This window comes from Chenopodium album, chromosome 10 (genome assembly GCF_948465745.1).
Source record: "Chenopodium album chromosome 10, dcCheAlbu1.1, whole genome shotgun sequence".
Lineage (NCBI taxonomy): Eukaryota > Viridiplantae > Streptophyta > Magnoliopsida > Caryophyllales > Amaranthaceae > Chenopodium > Chenopodium album.
In genome coordinates, this window is record NC_137843.1 from 52,022,219 (window position 1) to 52,042,837 (window position 20,619).

A 20,619-nucleotide genomic window follows, 5' to 3' on the forward strand; every position below is an offset into this window, starting at 1 on the left:
CTGATCTTTTGTGCTAGTAATGAATGGTTGAGATTTGTTGTTTTCAGCATAAGCCTTGTTTTCAGCGGAACCACCCCGTATATATATATATATATATATATATATATATATATATATATATATATATATATATATATATATATATATATATATATATATATATATATATATATGGTCGGGATCTGGAGAGAACCACCCTCTATGTGAGAACCCATCTCTTATGTGAGGACAAATCTCAGTCATTAGATTGTATTAAATCCAACAGCTGATAATGTTCAACTAGTAATGACAATGATGTAATTATTAAAACAAACACATCAGCTCCCAAACCCAAATTACGTACAATTTGTATACTCCTTTCTCTCTCTCTCTTCAAAGCTTGAAGGTGGGATTACAATGGAGACTAAAAATTAAAGATCGACGATTTCTCTCTCCTCTTCTTCACTACTAATTTAACAAATGAGAAAAATCTTAGTTTCTCATTTGTCAAATGAGCAAATACTTAGTTGCTAATTTAACAAATGAGGAAAAAGTTAGTTGCTCATTTGTCAAATGAGCAAACATTTCTTTAATCAACAAGCATTTCTTTGCTCATTCGTGAAATGAGCAACCATTAGTTAGCTCATTTGTCAAATAATCAAATAATTGGTTACTCATTTGTAAAATAAGCAAAGATTTCTTTGATCATTTAATTTGGGAAATGAGCAATCAATTTTTTGATCATTTAGCAAATGAGCAAGTAGTTAGTTGCTCATTTGTCAAATAAGCGAATACTTAGTTGCTAATCTCACAAATGAGCAAACTTAGTTGCTCATTTGTCAAATGAGCAAAAATTTCTTTAATAATTCATTAAATCAAAAGCATTTCTATGCTCATTTGTGAAATGAGCAACCATTAGTTTGCTCATTTGTCAAATAAGCAAATAATTAGTTACTCATTTGTAAAATAAACAAACATTTCTTTGCTCATTTTGATCATTTGGAAAATGAGCAATTAATTTTTTTCTCATTTAGCAAATGAACAAATAGTTAGTTGCTCAATGAGCAAATACTTAGTTGCTAATTTAACAAATGTCATTTGTCAAATGAGCAAACATTTCGAACAGAAATTGAATCGAAAATCCCCAAAAATGGCAAAAAAATTGACGAAAACCTTAATTAATGAAGAATTCAATTGACGAAAACCTCAATTAATCAAACTAAAATCAACGAAAATCAAACTAAAATCAACGAAAATCACCTTGACAAAGAATCAATGAAGTTTGCAGAGAAATTGAAGGAGGAGAGAAAAAATGGCGCGTCAAATGAAGGAGGAGAGAGAAAACGCTAGAAAATTGTTTTTGAAATTATGTATGATTGGGATAAATTGTAGCCATTCGATGCAATTGATCCAACGGTTGTAATATGTCCTCACATATAATAGGGTTCTCACATAAGGAATGTGGTCTCATATGATCCCATTTATATATATATATATATATATATATATATATATATATATATAAAACCTAATTTCTGACAATTATAATCTAATACATGATAAGTGTAATTTAATATCTGACCATTATTATTTAATTTCTAACACTTATTACCTAATATTTGATATTTATAATTTAAAATCTGACTATTATTATCTTATTTCTGACAACCTTTTTTTCTGTTTGTATGACCAGACTCACACGAGTCTGTTCTACACAATACTTTACGATATTCTAAATAGAGATCTGATTAGTTCTAGAGGAGATTCCAATCCTTCATTCGAGGTACAGATTTGAAGGATCGTTGTGCTACCTTTGGGGAGCATTCGTCATTGAGAACCTCGTACCGGTGGTGTCGAAATACATTTCTAGGGCAGCCGTAAAAAGCGTCACAACGTATTGAGATCTACATTCAAAGTAACGATTGCAACATTATATTTCCTACAATTGTTTGAAATATAATGTTTTAATGATTATGAAGTTCATCATAATTGACATATTTTCATTAAATAATAAATTAAATTACTTTATTTTTGGTATAAAATACTATTATCAACATTTTTTTATCAAAATTTTAATTTCATTTAAGTAATTTTTATTCTTATTTTATATAGTTTCTTGAAAAATATTTATTTTATGTTGGATTAAATTTTTATAAAATACATTTAATTAGAAGACTAATTATGTCATTATTATAATGTGAAAAAATAAACCGATCACATTGTTTAGTATTAAAATAATATATATGGTAATCATACTTCAAACAACCGTTGTAAACATTGGCTCCACACACAGACTTACATAAATTATTTCACTACACCGTGGTAGAATTGAAATTTTATGTAAATTTGAATATATGGGGTTTGTTCGATTGATCATAAAAAGTGAAAAGTAGAATGTGCAAATTCATTGGACTTTTCAATACCCACAAAATATGGGATTTAATTGGATCTTTTAATTTACTGAAGTCTCTAGTTTATCAAAATGACTACTTTCATTTCAAATTGTAATTCCAAACTAGCCAAATATTACATGTAATATTAATTAAATGAAGCTATTTAGTTGGGAGGTAGAATGATAATTTTTTTTCAAATAAAGTCTTTGTTCTCAGATATTAACAAATAAAATTGAACAAAAAATAACAAAATAAACCAATCTGGCCAATCGGTTCACAAGAAAAATGATTAAATGGTATATGTAGTATTTGGTTAGTTTTGGAATTAGAATTTGAAAGTAGCTATTTTGGTAAATAGTTTTGCTAAGCTAGCCAATTCAGTAAAAGATCCAATTAAAGCAAGCCCACCCTAGCTAACTCAAAATTTACAACTATTTTCATATGACAACAAACAACTAAGTTCCTTCTTAGGAAATTTGATGTGGAAATTTAATTTGAATGTATTACATACAAATGCCTAGAGGAATTAAATTAGATTCCCATATCAACCCGAAAAAAAAAAAAAAAAAAAAAAATTCAATATTTAGCACCTTAACGTAGATTGTATGGAGAATGAGATAAACATAAACAAACGAATGTAGTTTAATTGGAACTCAAATACTTCGTATGCAGTATGGTTGTAGGCCCTTGTACCTTTTATTGCAACTCAAATATGCCGTATGTGAGAGCTGAACTTTCTCTTTCACCATAAATATACACCAAAACAATAACTGCTTTAGCAACATAAAGGATTACAACTACAATTGTACGGAGTATGAATTTATATGTACGATATATATCTCTAACGGCATGTTTGGTTTGTGACCGTACCACAAATAATGGTTATGAGAATGAATTTGTATATAAGTTTGTGAGTAAAATAAAGGGTGATAAACTAGTAATGCTAACTCTTCCTAAAGCGACCATTTTCCTTTGGAAATTCTCGTTCACATACGTGTGCAATTAAAAGCCGCGAAATCTTGTACAATAAAATTATTACTCAGTACATAACTATGCAGATAAGTGATATATATATAGAGAATCAAGATCATGTGAGAACCAAGGTCTATAATAGGAACTAAGAACTCATCATAATTGTTGATCGATCTCAATTAGACGGTTCACGTTTCACCCGCCTCATTAAGGGTATTTCCGTAATTTCCTACGTTGAATGACCTCCCTCCTAATTAATGCCCTGCTTCATTTTCTTTCTCTCTCTTCTTCCGCATTTTCTCTCTCTACGTTCAAATTCTCTGCTAAGCGATTTTTCACGATTTCAATTCTTCGCTTGCGCTCATTGATTTTTCATATTCTTCAATCTGATCTTCTATTATTACTTCGTATCCTTCGATTTTCGCATTCATTGAGGTAATGATCTTTTGTTTTTTATTTTATTTTGATTTCGTTGTTTAATTTATTACGATTTTTGCGATTTCGGGTTTGGATTTCATTGTTTTGATTTCGACATCGCTTATTGTTTAATTTAAGTCATATTAGTCTAGATTTATGTAATTGATTGAATAATGATTCTGTCAAGATTTATTGATTACGGGATGCTGCTGTGAGCAAGAGTGCAGTCTGTGTACTGATCATTGGATCAAGGGATCTACGTATAAGGGAAAGTAGCTTCCCTGAAAGTATACAGTTTCAAGGACCTGCAGGCAGCGACAGTGAATTGCAGTACTAATCATTAGATTAAGGGAACGGTATATAAGGGAAATGTAAATGGCTATCAGGTGGTAATCAAGAAGATGGATGGAGATGTCAGCAAAGAGATTAATGTACTAAACAAGATCAACCATTTAAATCTCGTCAGATTGTTGGGGTTTGCTTTTAGGATGGAATTTGGTACTTTGTCTATGAATATGCAGGTAACGGACCTTTGAGTGATTGATTTACCAAGACTGCCCCGATAAGAAAACCTTGAGCTGGGGACAAAGAATGCAGGTGGCTTGTGATGTTGCCACTGGACTGAACTACCTACATAGATATACAAGCCCACCACATGTTCACAAGGACATAAAGAACAGGAATATTCTTCTTAACTAGTTTTCTATAATAGATTGGTTAGTATAACTGTGATTAATTTGCTTCCTTTTTTTATAATGATGAATATTTTGATTTTTAATTTCATTATACCTGATGAGTAGTAGCTATCTTTGGAAGGTTAGAGATTGAATATGCAGCAGAGCAAGGTTCAGGTTTCTTGTGGCATGTAGATTGGGTGTGAAGTGAATACGTTTGGAAGGAGATGCATTTTTTGTGATTAAGCTTTTCTTATTTACTTTTGAGTATATTATATTTACTTTTGTTATTTCCTTTATAAAGAAACTAAAAACGATTGATTGTGTTAACGAATTATTCTTACTCTATATTAGCCTAGTAGCTCAATAGGTAGAGTATTGTGCAAGTGCACAAAAGACGTGGGTTCGAATCCCACGTAGGTTTATGTGTGTAATATGAAGATTAGACTTCGTAATGTTTTATTAGATTTCCTGTTTTTTAAAAAAACTTTTGATATAGTTTTATTTACTTTTAATTTGAAAACCTCTACATCATATCGAACTCAATATATTTGTTTCTTATGATTTGACTCGCCTTATAAGGATATGAAAGTCAATGACTTGGAGTTTTTGTGCTATAACAATGTTCCCATAGTCATTTATCATTTTGAAGATAATTTATTATTCATATACTTTAGAGCTAATTTGATTTACTTGAATGATACCTTAGTTTACTTTTTAGCATTATTTATTTACTTTAGAGAATTTTGATTTACGTACTTTTGACATGTATTAATTTACTTTTTTTTTTAAGTTTTTCTTTTTACTTTTGAGAGATTTAGATTTACGTTTGAGATATTTTGAATAATTTTAGAGTGTTTTGTAATTACTTTTTAAGATAACCTATGTAGGAATCGAACCTGTACCTCTATGCATCCGCATAGTGCTCTACCACTTGAGCTAATAGGTTTACTTTAAAGTCCTTTTTATTCACTTTATATTCTTTTTTATTTACTTTTAGAGGCAAAATATGTATTTCTCGTCGTGAGAACCATTTTTTTTGTTGTTGACAGAAAGTAGCAGCAGATCTTGATTAAGAAATGCTAGCAGAATCTAGCATAACAACATCCATTACACAAGGAGGAGCCTCCTCAATCCATACTCATATGTATATACACTAACAAATTAGGGATAAGATTGCCAGTGAGTGGCTGGTCTATCATAGCTAAATCAGTTGATGGCTACAAGTTTATAGATTTATAAAAACCAGCATCAGATCAGACAAATGAAGAGGTTAGCTTGTAACACAAAACAATTACTTTAAAATGTAATGGGTTTACTTTTACTAGGTTAATATTTACTTCTAAAATTGATGAATTTTACATTTATCTTAGAAATTATTGTATGCCTCTTCTTCGCATAGAATCTAGCTGTTTTACTTGATTCCTTCAGGTGCTTTAGGAGGAAAATCAGCATCAAATTGTTGAAGTATTCAAGAAAGAAGGTATTGTGCTTTTGGCAGACGAGGTTAGCTCAAATTTATCCATTAAAATTTTGTATATATTGGTTCAAAGATTTATGGAATGAAAAAAAGATAAATAGTTCTTATCCTTTTCACAAGTTCTGCATGATTTTCTAATCTATTAGAGCACAAAAATCATGCAGATTTTTACCAGGAAAATGTGTACGTTCTCGACAAGAAATTTCAGTCATTTTAGAAAATTGCACGTTCTATGAGGTATCTTCTCCTTGGTTTCTTTTCAGGCAGTTTTTGAAGGTGCCTTGCTTGAAGTTGAAGGCTACAAGTTTACTTTTACTTGGTTTTTATCTACTTTTGAAATTGATAAATTTTACATGTATCAAGCTCCATACATTGACAACCTATTCTTCTAGCAAGCACCATTCTTATTCTCGCAGCCAAGGATTCTGCCAAACAACAACAGCCTCTCCATTCAATTTTTGCACCATAAGAACAATCCCACATTCATCACAAATTACAGCATCCAAGCCTACCCCCTTAGCTTCGAAAATCACTGCATCTTAATTGATACAAGCTTTGCCAGCAACAGGTGGCACCCAAGAGCTCCTAGCAGCTGCCCCATTCAAACTCCTCCCTAACTATCCCAATAAAAATTATATCAGTGTAATTTTTATAATCCCCAACTAGTCGAACAAACCCCATGACTCCAATATCTCAGTTCTACCATGGCTTATTAAACATAACAGAGTTCTTATAAGACCACACACCTCACACCAAAGGCAAAAACATTAAAATGTCCTAATTGTTGGCATTAGTTTACTTTAAGAGAGGATTAGTTTACATTTGGAGACATTTAGTTTACTTTTATGAGATGTGTACTTCATTGAATCTAAATTTCTAAATGAATAGGACCTTAGATCTTATCACATTTCCAAAAAAACTCTCATGATAAGAAAATTACTACTTTACTGATATAAATAGCCATTTGTACCAAAAGAGATGATAGAAAAGAAACAAATTACCTCAGTATTATTTGCTTTACTGCACTATTCTTGTGCACATTTCCTTTATTTGCTGCAACCGATTCTTTGACATGACTAGCCTTGTTCTGTATGTTAGATGCTTGTATTGTTTTTTCTGGTTACATATAATTACATTTATTTACTTTTAAAGATAACTAGTTTACTTTAAGAGAAATATCTATACTTTTTCAAGGCAAATTGAAATTCACTCATCAATGTAATCAAATAGATAATGAAATACTAGAAGAGTAGACGACAATCAAGCATCACAAATTCATAAGCATAAGTGTATCCTCATATGTATAGATAGTTTTCTTCACTAACAAGAGCAAACACAATCTACAATTTTTGATTGCTCATATGTATAGATTGTTTTACATTTTAAATTTACTTTAAAAAAGAATTAGTTTACTTCTATTTGGATTTTATCTACTATTGAAATAAATAAAATAGTAGGAAACATTAATCGTTCAATTTAAAATTTAAGCACAATATGTAAGCAAGCAACACTAGCTTAGGTTTAGCTTCAATTCTAATAACTAAATTATACAGAGCAATTATGGCTAACAAGCGGTAACAAGCAGCTAACTATTTAAAATAATCGCAATTTTTGCAGCAAACAATTAAACAACACATAATTCACAATCATATATCGCAATTATACCTATTTTGAACTCAATTTGCATCTCGAGCGAATAATTGAGAGTCGTTGCAGAAGTTATACGAACAAAATTCATCAAATTAAACGAGCATACTTCAAATTTTAGCAAGATCTTGATGAATTTACAACAAATTGTTCTAATTTTGCTATATAATTTTCAGAATGTGAAGAACCCTAAATCGATTATACTGGATGTAAAAGTAATGAAATTAAAATCGATGTTCTACGAAATAAATATCTTACCTCAGAAACTACTTCAATTGAATATAGAAAGCTAAGAAGTCGCTTCAATGGAGTAGTGAAAGCACGAAACTCCCTTCAATGGAGTAGAGAAAGCTCGAATGGCGTTGTAATGGAGGAGAGAGAAAATGCTTGAGGAGAGAGAAAGGAGAGAGAGAGCTCTTATTTTGGGGGAAATGAATTGAATATGTCTGAACAAATCTGGACCGTTAGATCACGCGCCTTTTGTGTTAGATCTGACGGTCCAGATTAGTTCATAGTTTCTATTATAGGATTGGTTCTATATATATATATATATATATATATATATACACGGGTGGTTCCGCTGAAAACAAGGCTTATGCTGAAAACAACAAATCTCAACCATTCAATATTATCACAAAAAATTAGACCTAAAGCCCTAAGATCTTTCCAACCTTACATATAATCAATTTAATTGTTTAAAGGTCACTACATACTAAAATAAGGTAACTTTATCTAAATTGACGACATTTACATAGAGTAACTATATATAAAAGTAACTTAACTATATCAATTTGAAAATAATTACATAGAGGTCACTATATATAAACTTTGGGTAATTATATCAATTTGACCTCATTTATATAGAAGTCACTATATATAAAATTAAGGTAATTATATCAAGTTATATTTATTTTGACGACATTTACACACAGGTCACTATGTATAAAAATAAGGTAACAATATCAATTTTGACGATGCTTGCACATAGGTCACTGTATATAAAAATAAGGTAACTTTATCAATTTTAACGACATTTACAAACTGTTCAATAAAAGAAATCGAATACAGAGGCAACAAAATAATCGAAAATTGTTAACCAAAAGCTTATTGTATCAAACTGCAAAACAACTTTCAAATTTGTATGATGTGACTTGTGACTTTTTGCTTGCATTCAATTTTGAATCAAGAATTGAATATATTTCAGTGACAAAGATAAAAATAAACAAGTCGTTTGAAGTATAAGGAGTCTGCTTAAAAGCATTTAAATTAGAGCAAATGTAAAATTCTTCAGTAATGCAATTACAACAAATAACAATATTTACGACATTTACACGGAGGTCATTATATATAAAAAAAAATCATTGTATATAGAAATGGGTTCACTATATCAATAGTATATATATATCAAGATAAGGTAATTACTACGGAGCATATAAAAATAAAAATAAGGTAATTATATTAATTTTGACTACATTTTAACACAATGCTCAACCAATTGAACTAATAGGCTTCTAGCACACAAAAGAAATTAAACTATTTACTCATATTATTGCACGAAATCAAAAGCAATAAAGCAATTTCTCCAGTTTCAACAACAACTATCTTTGAATTTTCATTCCACAATCATCAAAATCAGCAAATATCTACTAGAATATAGCAAAATAATTTGGCACTTACCAAATAATCTGCAGTATTAATTACAAAGGGGTAGGTAGAAGAGACATGGAGTTGCATATATAAAAACAAACTAGTTTACCATTGAACTCCATCCCACAAAAAAAAAAAAAAAAAAAAAAAAAAAAAAGGGGAAAATTGAAACAAAGAAGTTAAACTTAAAAGTGTTGATGTATCCATGGTTTGCCATGGGCCATGCAACACCATTTGTTCACCTTGCTAATATACTTGCCGAGAAAGGTCATAGTGTCACTCTTTTGCTCCCTAACAAGGCTAAGCTTTTGTTACAATCTTCAAATCTTTATCCATCTCTTGTTACCATCCAGACCATCGATGTTCCTCACGTTGACCCACTACCTCCGGGCACTCAAACGCTCTCCGATATACCTTTAAATCTTCAAACCCACCTTGCCACGGCCTTAGACCGTTTTCATCCCGAGTTTGAGTCCATCCTTGATAAAATCAAACCTAACCTTGTTGTCTATGACTTTGCCTATTGGGTCCCAGAGGTGGTTGCAGCCTCTGGGATCAAGGCAAAAGGCAAAGTGTCTAACTTATTGTGTAACTTATGCCTCAATCCTGTCCTTGGATATGGTCCCGTCTCAGGACCCACCAAAGGACAGGACCATGGTCGAGGAGAATGCATGTGTTGCATGTAATACTCCCCCTGGCAACCTTAAGACCACTGTCACGCCTTCAGTACCAAAGAAGCACCGCAGCTTCTTGGACGATCCCCACGGTGAGGGGGTTACTTTCTACCAAAGGATCACCACTGCACTCAAGTGTAGTGATGCTATTGCTATTAAAACCTGCCGTGAGATAGAAGGTAAGTACTGTGACAACTTATCTAACCTTTACAACAACAAACCCGTCCTTACAGTCCTAGATCTCCCCGAGCCTAAAGAGGAAAATCTAGACACTCGTTGGGCCGAGTGGCTAGGCCGATTTGCACCAGACTCGGTAGTATTTTGTGCCTTTGGGAGTCAAATCATGCTTAACGTGGCCCAATTCCAAGAGATCCTCCTAGGGTTTGAAATGACAAAACTACCCTTCTTAGTCGCATTTAAGCCCCCCATAGGTTATGCAACCGTGGAGGAGGCATTACCCGAGGGGTTCACCGAGAGGGTGGGTGATCGAGGGGTGGTGACGGGGGAGTGGGTGCAACAAACACAAATACTAGCACACCCCTCAGTAGGATGCTTTGTAAACCATTGTGGATCAGGGAGTATATGGGAGTCAATGCTGAGTAAAAGTCAAATTGTGTTGGTCCCACAATTGACAGATCAGATCTTATTTAGTAAAATATTGGTTGAAGAAGCCAAAGTGGCGGTCCAAGTAGAAAGAGGTGAAGATGGATCATGGGTCTCAAAAGATAGTTTGTGTAAAGCTGTTGAATTAGTGATGAATGAAGATAGTGAAATTGGTATTTTGGTTAAGAAAAATCATGAAATTTGGAGGAAGAAACTACTAGATACCGGTTATATGCGTGGTAACATTAATAGTTTCATCAATGATTTGGAAGCCCTTGTCTTCGGTTGATGATTTGTTGGTCCTTTATATCGCTCTATTTATAAAGGTTAGGATAAAAAATTAAAAAAAAAATAAAAAAAAAAGCTTTTACTAAGGTTCATCTTTTGTTGTTAAGCTTTCATAGATAACAATAAGGATATTCTTGTTATCTTATGTGCCTCTCGTTTACTCTATTGTAATGGTTTTAAATTAGTTAATGGAAAAATAATATGAGTGTTTTTTTATTAATAACTAATTTTAATTACCGTTAATATCCTTTCACTATCAAATAGAAAATATTAAAATAAAATATGATCTGATATTTTGAAAGCAAATATTATTGAAAGTGATCTAATTAACCAAGCTCAAAGTTAATAAACACAAGTGTACCGTCATGTTAAATTTTGTGGCCTTGTGCATTTAATACCTTGTAGCTTACCTTTGTACTACCTCCGTTACATATTATTTGCAACGATTAGTCATTTTTCCTCTCTACTTATGTCAAATCGTTGCAAATAATATGAAACGGAGGTAGTACATCAAATATTAGATATGTTTTGAAGTTATAAAGTACTCCTATTATGGTCAATTAGTTGTAGCATATTGTAGCTTGAAAGAAAAATAAAAATATAAAATATCGTAGTTTTTATCATGCACATGTCATCGTAATTTAAGTGGATGGTGTTTTCGAGAAGTCTAGATTGTTTGAGAAAATCAAGAAGTTTAGTTTGTTTGAGCAAGGTGGCTTAATCTAGTTAGCTATATCAATTTTTCCACTTCAATGGAAGCTACATGCTTGCAATTTTAATTAATTTGCAAGCAGGTCTTTTTTATATACCATTGAAGATAGTTAGAGCTAGGAACTTGCTAGCAATTTAGAAAACTCCCTAGCTAGTTTGACTATTGGAGCTAAAATAAAATTTGCTTGAGAAAAAACTTGCCAAAAAGAGGGTTTGGTGTATTAATAAATTAAATTATAAAAGCTAATTAAGGAATCAAGACTCATTTAAGTCACAAGTTAATACTCCCTCCGTTTCATAATGTTAGTCCCATATGCTATTTTGGGCGTTTCAAAAAGATATACCCATATTGAATATATTTCATTTATAACTTGATTTTTTTTGGAATTTATAAGTTGTGAATTGATGACATGACTCTAAGTAAGGAAATCTTTACCTTAAATTATGCAATTATGACTTGTGCTTTCCTAATAAAAAATTTAAAAGTTAAATAAGGTAAACTAATTATGAATTATGTTGTACTTTAATGTTAGATTTCAAATATATTTCTTTTCTTATTTTATGTGATTGATTCCATATGGGACTAACATTATGAAACGGAGAGAGTAGCTAATTGTTGAGGCATAAACTAGCTTAAAGAGAGGAGATTGGAGTTGCTCTTACCATATCTCTGCCAAGCTTGCATCATTACTTTATTTAATTATCTATTTATCTTTGAATAAATACGTATTTTTTTCCATAATCATTTAGATGAAACAATTCCACCTATCAATTCAAAATTTCATTTGCTAAGATTTTTAATCATCCATAATTAACAATTTTTTTAAAAAAATAAGTTGATATTGGAATTTATAGATCAAGATGAATATTTAAAAAAAAAAAAACAAAACAAAAACGTGACTAACTTTTTTCCTTACGGATGGAAAAAAAAAAACTCACCAAGAATAGAGATTGTACAGTATATGAAGTGTAAATATAGAAGTGCTCATCTAACAAAACAATGGAATCGGAATTGATGCCATATATTGCGTTCCACAAATATGATATTGTAGTTCATCATATGGCAGAGTGTTTTTAAGTTGTTAAACACAACCTTCTATTTAGTACGGAGTAATATTTTGTGGAACAGAAATATATAGCTCATCATATATTTCTGTTCCACAAATATGATATATAGTAGCTCATCCTCATCATAAGGCAGAGTACGTGTTTGTACCATGCAACTGGAATTGAAGCCTTTGTACCATGCATGCACTATAGAGGACTATGTACATCTGTAGAAGACTGATGATAAGGCACCAAGTATAACGATGACTGTATATTTAAAAGCAATTTACTTGTAGTTTTTTTTTTTTTTTTTTTTTTGTGTCCGGAGAAATTTCATTTTTATTTGGAATCTTTATATTTTCTACGTTCTTTTAATATTGCACCACTTATTTTTTTAAAAAGTTTTACAAATATTGCACCATTTTTATTTTAAAACAAAAAATATCTCTATTCAAATGCAAATATCCAACATATCCTTACCATTTCACACTTAGGCCCTGTTTAGTAATTAGCTGGTAGCTGATTGTATTAACTGATTTGATTAACTGGTTATATAAGCTGGTTTTAATTAACTGATTATGTAAAAGTGTTTGATAAATCGTTGTTAATTGTTAGCTGTTTAAGTGCCAAAAAGCTAATTGTTCAATAAGCTTATTTTAAAAAGCTCTTATAATAAGTTTTTTCTAATGAAAAAATTGATAGCATAATCCCAACTTTGAGCGATCCGCTCAAAATAATCTCAACTATTATTATTCTCAATATAATCCCAACTTTGAAACAATCTACTCAATTTGGTCCATAACTTGTTGAGAGGTGTTAGTAACCTGTAAAATAGGTTATTTAGACAAGTGTTTTGTTTTCATTAATTCTAATTTAATTAATCATTTTATATAATTAACTTAAATAAATTAGCTTTTGATTAGTTTATCCAACCCACACTATACATAGCCATCCACCACCATTGAAATACCATTGAAACACCAAATCACCACCATTGACACACCAAATCACCACCATCGTTGCCCCACTACAACTCCACCATCACTGTCATTAGCCCCCATTAACCCCCAATACACACCCTGTCACACTACAATACCTTTGAATTGTACTCCACTAGATAAATCACAGTGTAACCTGAATTGTTCTTTTCTTGATAATTAGAAGCACCACTGCACCATTAATAAAAAAAATAAGTGTATGACGGTGCTCGTGAAAGAACATGGTGACCAGTGACCACCACCCCACGCAACCACCAAACCCACCCCTTGATAGAGAAGGAAGAGTTGCGGCAAAGAGGGGGAAGGGAGACGATTGAAGAGCGAGATGGTGGCAGCGACAAAATGGGACGGCCGATGGCGACGTAACAGACTAACAGTAAAGAGATTAAGAAAGATGAACATAAGGAGGGGATAGAAAAGGGTAGGAGCAAAAAACGTAATTTATCTTTAGAAAGGAAAAAGAAAAAAAAATATTTCATTGATTTTAACTAGCTTAGCAAGTAACCGGTTAATTGGACTAAATTGAGTAGATTTTGTTAAATTTGGGATTATATTGAGAACAATGATAGTTGGGATTAAAAAACAACTACTAATATAATCTAGAATCAAATCCTCTCTCTAAAACGAGAGCTTCTCTCTCCTAATTTTGAGGAAATTGGGGCTTGCCCCTCTCAGCCGCCCACTGGTGGCCCCCAAGCCAATCACAACGTCGTAAATATTCTTTACAAGCTTGAAATTTCTTGTTTGTAGAAGGTAATCCCTCATCTTATCTTCTCATCAATGCCTTAGCTTAGACTAGAGCAAGTGAAAGTGATAAAGCATTCCCCATCATCAATGCAAGTTACTGTTTCAACCATAATTCTTTAAACTCCCAGCTATTAAACCCCACCTCACACTTACCTTTCACTCATCTTACCCACCTACCATCTCTCCCTTTCATTCTCCATCTTAAGATTTAGTATTTTCCTAAAATGGCCCTTAACCCAACACTACCAAACCCTAAAGCACCGAAGCTTATTTTATCCAGAAGATCACCAAAAATCTCCCCGGAGTCCTCTTTAATCTCGCCGGCAGCCAACCGTTATCATAATGCAGTGATGGGGAACTTCATGGATTCCAGGGAGTTCTTAGAGAACAAGATCCAGAATTGGGTGAATCTTTGGGAGAAAAGGGATAATATAGTAGTTGAAAAAGCTGGTGAGGATTGTGTAGACCTTATAAACCGTAATCAGATCAATTTTGAGGAAGCTTTACTCCTTCTCAAACCTTGGTTTTTTGGTGCTTCTTTGAGGTCTGTCAAATTTACTAAGACAACCCTCTGGGTGAGGTTTGAAAGGCTCCCTTTTGTGTTTGTAAGATCGGCAGTGGTGATGCGTATAGCATCTAGGCTGGGGCATCCTCTGCTCATTTGATGAAGAAGACAGAGCACGTCCTCACTTAAAGGCCAAAATAAGAATTAATGTGGAGAAACCCTTAGCTCCTGGCTGCTACTTCGAGTATGAAGAAGGAAACCTTGTGTAGATTTACTTTAGATACGAGAAGGTTTTCAGATTCTGTCGAAAATGTGGTTGAATTGGTCACAAAACTAGGGTGTGCAAGCAAACCCTAGAGAAAGCGGAAGCGATAATTATGGCGGTGATGAGAAGATTGTGTGATGGTGATGATAATATCATCTATGACAACGAAGAATCCCCGATGTACACGAATAAAATTAAAGGGATTCCCCCCTACCCAGGCTAACACGACGTCAATCCTGAAGTTGGGAATCGATTGCTCTTGAGAAAAAGTCTAGTGAGGACAATTCAGAAGGTGATGGTGATGAAGACGAGGAAGAGGATACGAACAATTCAGACAATCCAGATAGCTCCGGTGGCTCGAATGGTAATTCGGAAGGGGACTCATCGGATTCAGGCCCATCGGCTGTCAGTAGCACCACCATAAAGTGGCAGAGATATGGCACTACCACCTTCAGAATGACTGCACCATGCATGGATTGCAAAAAAGGCGAGGGGCAGGATGGTCTTTTACTAAAGTCAAACTTTCAGAAAGATTTTGAAAATGACATGAAGCTGCTAGAAGGGAGTTCGTGTGGTCCAGAAGGGAGGAGTGTTTCAAAGACCCACGTGCATCAAGTGGACCCTATGTTGGGAATTATTGTCTTTCCTTCTTTCGAAAAAACCAATCATTTAAATGAATTAGAAGGGAGGAGTGTTTCAAAGACCCACGTGCATCAAGTGGACCCTATGTCGGGAATTATTGTCTCTCCTTCTATGGAAAACCCCAATCATTTAAATGAATTAGAAGGTGAGTTCACTTTTCCTACTTTGGAAAAAAAACACTTCCTTTGCTGAACATCCTTTTGGTTTGACTGCTTCCCAAATTGAAAATATGGGCCCCCTTGGGGAATTTTTTAATACTGATGTTGATAAAACCCGACATATAAATGAGACCCAATTTTTTGGGACCCATGGGCTGAACCCGCCTAATGTTGAAATGCTGGAAGCCTTGGGCCAACCTGCTGATCTATATGGGCCCAATTCGGACTTTCATGTCCTAGTTGATGATGACCTAATTTGGCTTGATCCATTAGAATCAGCTTTCCACTCTTTCAGTCTTTTTCCCACAGATCGAATCACCCCACCTTTATTCACTCCTAACCTTGCTTTACTACCTCAATCAAATCCCACCCACCACCAACACTATGACCCCACCACCAACATTGAGAGTTTTCACACCCCAAACTCCTATCTCCCTATTTATTCGGTCTCATCCTTTGGGTCAAACTCGTCCTATGACTCGGATAGCTTCCATAGCACAAATACTTCACTAAACTCACCTCTTCAACACCGAAAGAGGAAAATCTACCCTAGCACCTTAGCTCCGCACCCATCTGACGCTGATTCGAGTTCTGAAGATTTGAGTGGTGAAATTCGTATCACAAATACGGTTCTCCGGGAATGACTATCCCAATCTCCTTCGTTGAACTCAGCTATGGCTGCTTTTTCTAGCACTGCAGATCGAAACAAGAAATACCAAAGGAAAAATTTATGGGCCTCAAAAGGGTTTCTTGCGGGTATGCTTCACAAAATAGGGCAGGCATGGGAAAAATTGAATGGGAGTGGGAAGAAAAAAGGGAAAGGAAAGCGGAATCCCTCCACGAAGCCGGCAGGAAAGAGATCAAGGAACTTATCTTGCTTCTTATGAGGGAAAAAAAGGAAAAACTTGTAGACACCTAATTGTGTCTCCCCAAAACCAAACCCAGTAATGAATTCTTTCACGTCATTTGATTATCAAATGAAGTGAAAGTGTGAAAAGTCTTGTGATGCGGTTGTTTTAATAAAAATTTCTCTTCTTTCTGTTTTAGAAAATGTACTCTATTTATGAAAATGTCCAGTCCAATTTGGTTTGGTCCATGATAAGGGTCATTAATAATTTAGTTGGATTGGGCTCGAAAAGAGCTTTCTAACGATATATTATAAACCCAATTCCGATGAATAATGAGGAAGTTATTATCATGTTACTAAATTGGGCCTGAAATGGTTTTATGGCCCAATAATCTAATGGAGGGCCCATTAATTAATATTCCTAAATTTATTAGGATTGATTTTAATCTTCTAGAATAATCTAGAAGGTTGTTTTGAGTTCTAATAGGATTAGGATTAATAATTATATCTTTTATGAAAATAAAGAATTCTATTTGGATTAAAATAAGTGTATTTAAAGAGATTAAATCATATTTTTAAAGATAAGTACGAACATTGTTAGTCGAATTTAATTAGATTAAGGATTCCGTACAAGTTTTTTAGAAAACGCGTGAATTAGAGCGGAACGACAAAGCTAGCGCTGAACGACAAGCCTGTCGCATCGCGCTGGACTCTGTCGTTCTGCGACAGAGGCAGTTTTACTCCTAGTAGGATTCGGTCTTTTTCTGATCGTTTCCGGGCTATTTTCTCTATAAATAGGGTCGTATTTCCCCATTTTTAATCATCAATAATCATTAACAATCATCTAATTTTATTCTCCTATCTCAAGCTAGAAGCTTATTCTTTCTCCCTTTTTCTAAGTCTTCCCCTTTTCAAATAAAAATACCGCATTCACAAGTTCTAGAAACACCTAGCCAAGCTCGAAGTTGCCTTTGCCCTAGACGTGTAAGGTTGATAATTTCTGAGGGTTTAGTCCCAAATCCCTATTTCAATTATTTAAATTAGTTGTTTAATTTAATATTTTCCTTGAAGTTACTAACGCGTGTATTTTGTTATTAGAAAGAGATACGAGGCAACCAAGTAAGTTGTTTTAATTGCTCTATTTTTATAGAAAATCATGCTTAGATTATTTTAATTCCTAGTATCATGTTAAGATGTCTTTATGATTCCTAGTATCATGTTTAGGGTATTAACTAATATTTCTAATATCATGTATGTTTCTAGTATCATATTTAGGTTGCTTCCTATTTCTTTTATCATGTTAGTATCATGTTAGGGATAAAGCTTTGTTCTTTAATGTTTAGTGACATGCTAGGTTTTGTTATTAATCTTGTTAGTATCATGCCTAGGATCTTGCTATTATTATGCTTTGATGAGATTAAGATTGATTATGATGATGATGATTGTTGTTATTATGTTGCTTGATATATTATTGTTATTGCTTGATCACGCCCTCTCTTGCAGGATTAAAGGGAATTTGTACTTGTAATCGCGCTTAATAAGATAATTAATAATCTTGTTTAGGCTAATATGATTATAATTCAAGTGATCACCAATAATATATTTGTTTGTGCATTAATAATCAACCAACATAGATTAAACATGCTTAGGGTTAATATATTGACTGAATGTTAGTCAGAAAGCGCATATGAATATGAGAAGAATAAAGTAGAGGCCTATTCTTAGGGCAGGTTCAATCTCTTTTAGGTTGGATTTGTACCTTCATCCTCGAATATCTAGTCATGGTTCCAGACCACTATGGAGTTAGCGATCTCATGGATCGTGAAGGGGTGTAACCTTCACCCCGTGAACGGTTTACAAGTTCCTAAAACTTGTTGGTAACTCTTTTACTCTAGCTTCCTTCCCTTTGGATGCCACCATACTTAAGTGTATGATCACAGTGGGGATCAAGTGTGGGATGCTTGAAATATTCCCTACAAAACTGTTCAGAAGAAAGATGCTCTTCCTGATCTGAATTTTGATCCGGTCAGTTCTGAGTTTGTGTTTACAAAGCCAAGGGCAGTTCTGGGCCGGAGTGAGGTGGTCGACGGAATAGGGCCCCCAAATTTCAGGGGCCCCAAAATTAGATATATGTAATTAAGTTGGGTATAATATCATAAAATTTTAGTTGGAGTAGTGGTCAATGCACTTATGCTTTGTATAAGAGATCCGGTTTCAAGCCTTTGGGCCAACATATATTCTTTTTGGTTTTGGGAAATAAAGTGTACAGCTGTCATGTAATGTCGGTTGAGTGTCCAAATACAATGAATGAAATTGCTCAATAATCCTCCGCCCAAACCCAAAATTAGATCTTTCCTCTTTTCAAATATTTTTCTCCCAAAAAAATTTCAATCTATCATTCTAATTCCCAAGAAAACTCTATATTTCCAAAATTAATTTCACACTTAACTATTAAAACATCTTGTTTTCAACATTTCTAATTTACTTTTTATTATTATCTTTAATTATCCAATTAATTTACAATTTTTTTCATCTTCCAAAATTATTTTACCCATATTAATTTTATATGGCTATTGAATCTGATCTTTTAGATGAAGTCGATATGGACGAATGTCATCGATGATTTTGCTACAAAACATGCAAGAAGAGCTACTCTTTTTAAGTGATTTCTAGGAATTTTTAGGATTTCACTTTACTTTTGACGAATTTTCTAATGTAATGAATTTTTTTATCAAATAAAAATTAGGTATTAAATTTATCAAGTAAAAGGCCCCATTTTGAAAAGTTGAACAGGGCCCCAAAAATAATTTGCAATTTTAGCATAGGCACTATACAGAGCTCACGCTGGGCAGAGCAAGCTGGGAAGATATGGGTAGGCGCCCAAAAAACCCCCCCAAGGCGCCCATGAGGATTCTAGCGTGGAATTGTAGAGGCCTTAAATCTGCGGACACCTCTACAATTCCATTCCTTCAATGGCTAGTCCGCAAATTTAAGCCACAAATTTTGTTTTTAATGGAAACTAAATGTACCTTAGTGGCCTAAACTGGTTGTTAAATGGTTATGGCTTTAGTAGTATTGTAGGCGTTGACGCCATAGGACTGAGTGGTGGATTAGTTGTGCTCAGCTCCCCCCTAGTTTCCCTTTCAGTCATTTCTATTTCCTGCAATTTCATTTCTTGTAATTTGATGGATGTTTAGAATAAAGAATGGTCCCTTGTTTGCTTGTATGTGCTCCGGCGGTGTCGGATAGGCTAGATGTTTGGAACAACCTCACTACGACACTCTCATCCTTGCGCTCTCAAACTGTGATCATCGGTGACTTCAGTCAGGTGGACAAATTTGAAGACAAGAAGGGGGGCAGTGACACTATTAGTGGATGGTCAGTGTTCATTGTGTGGAAAATTGCAAACAACCTTATTGATGTTCCTTTTTCAGGAGTACCCTTTACTTGGAGCAATAATAGGAAGGGGAATGACTTAATTTATGAAAGAATTGATAAGGCCTTGTGTACAGGGGAATGGATGGACTTGTTTCCAAATGCAATCCTTTTAAATCTTCCTATCCTCATCTCTGATCATTCTCTGATTAACTTGGAAGTGGACCCGCCACAATCAAGGAAAAATCGGCCTTATAAGTTCGAATATTGGTGTTTGTCCCATGAGAGTCTGTGTGAAGAGATCCGGATGGAATGGGCTAAATAATCGAAAGGCTCGCCAATGTACTCTGTCGCTAGGAAACTTGGAAGATCAAAATCAGTACTTTCCATAGTGTCGCGCCTTCAAAAAGGAAAATAACATAAACTTGGAAGAGATATGCAGTGATGCAGAACATGATAAAAAAAAATTACTTAGAACCTTAGCTTCTGATGAGTAGAGGTAGGGGGAAATAGGTGGGCATGAAGTACATAGAAGACTAGAAACGCATGA

At 33.7% G+C, this 20,619-nt stretch overlaps 1 protein-coding gene and 1 pseudogene across 1 annotated transcript; both read left to right on the top strand.

Annotated features, from left to right (window-relative positions):
- The first annotated feature begins 9,373 nt into the window (after positions 1–9,373).
- Positions 9,374–10,976, top strand: LOC145565379 (UDP-glucosyl transferase 79T1 pseudogene; annotated as a pseudogene).
- An 8,923-nt stretch (positions 10,977–19,899) lies between these two features.
- Positions 19,900–20,394, top strand: LOC145565380 (uncharacterized). The gene has a single exon (XM_081625406.1). The coding sequence runs from the start codon at positions 19,900–19,902 to the stop codon at positions 20,392–20,394; it is 495 nt and encodes a 164-aa protein (XP_081481532.1).
- Positions 20,395–20,619: the final 225 nt, after the last annotated feature.

Coding starts and splice junctions, on each gene's coding strand:
- LOC145565380 (XM_081625406.1), top strand. CDS start 19,900: ATGGTCCCTTGTTTGCTTGTATGTGCTCCGGCGGTGTCGGATAGGCTA.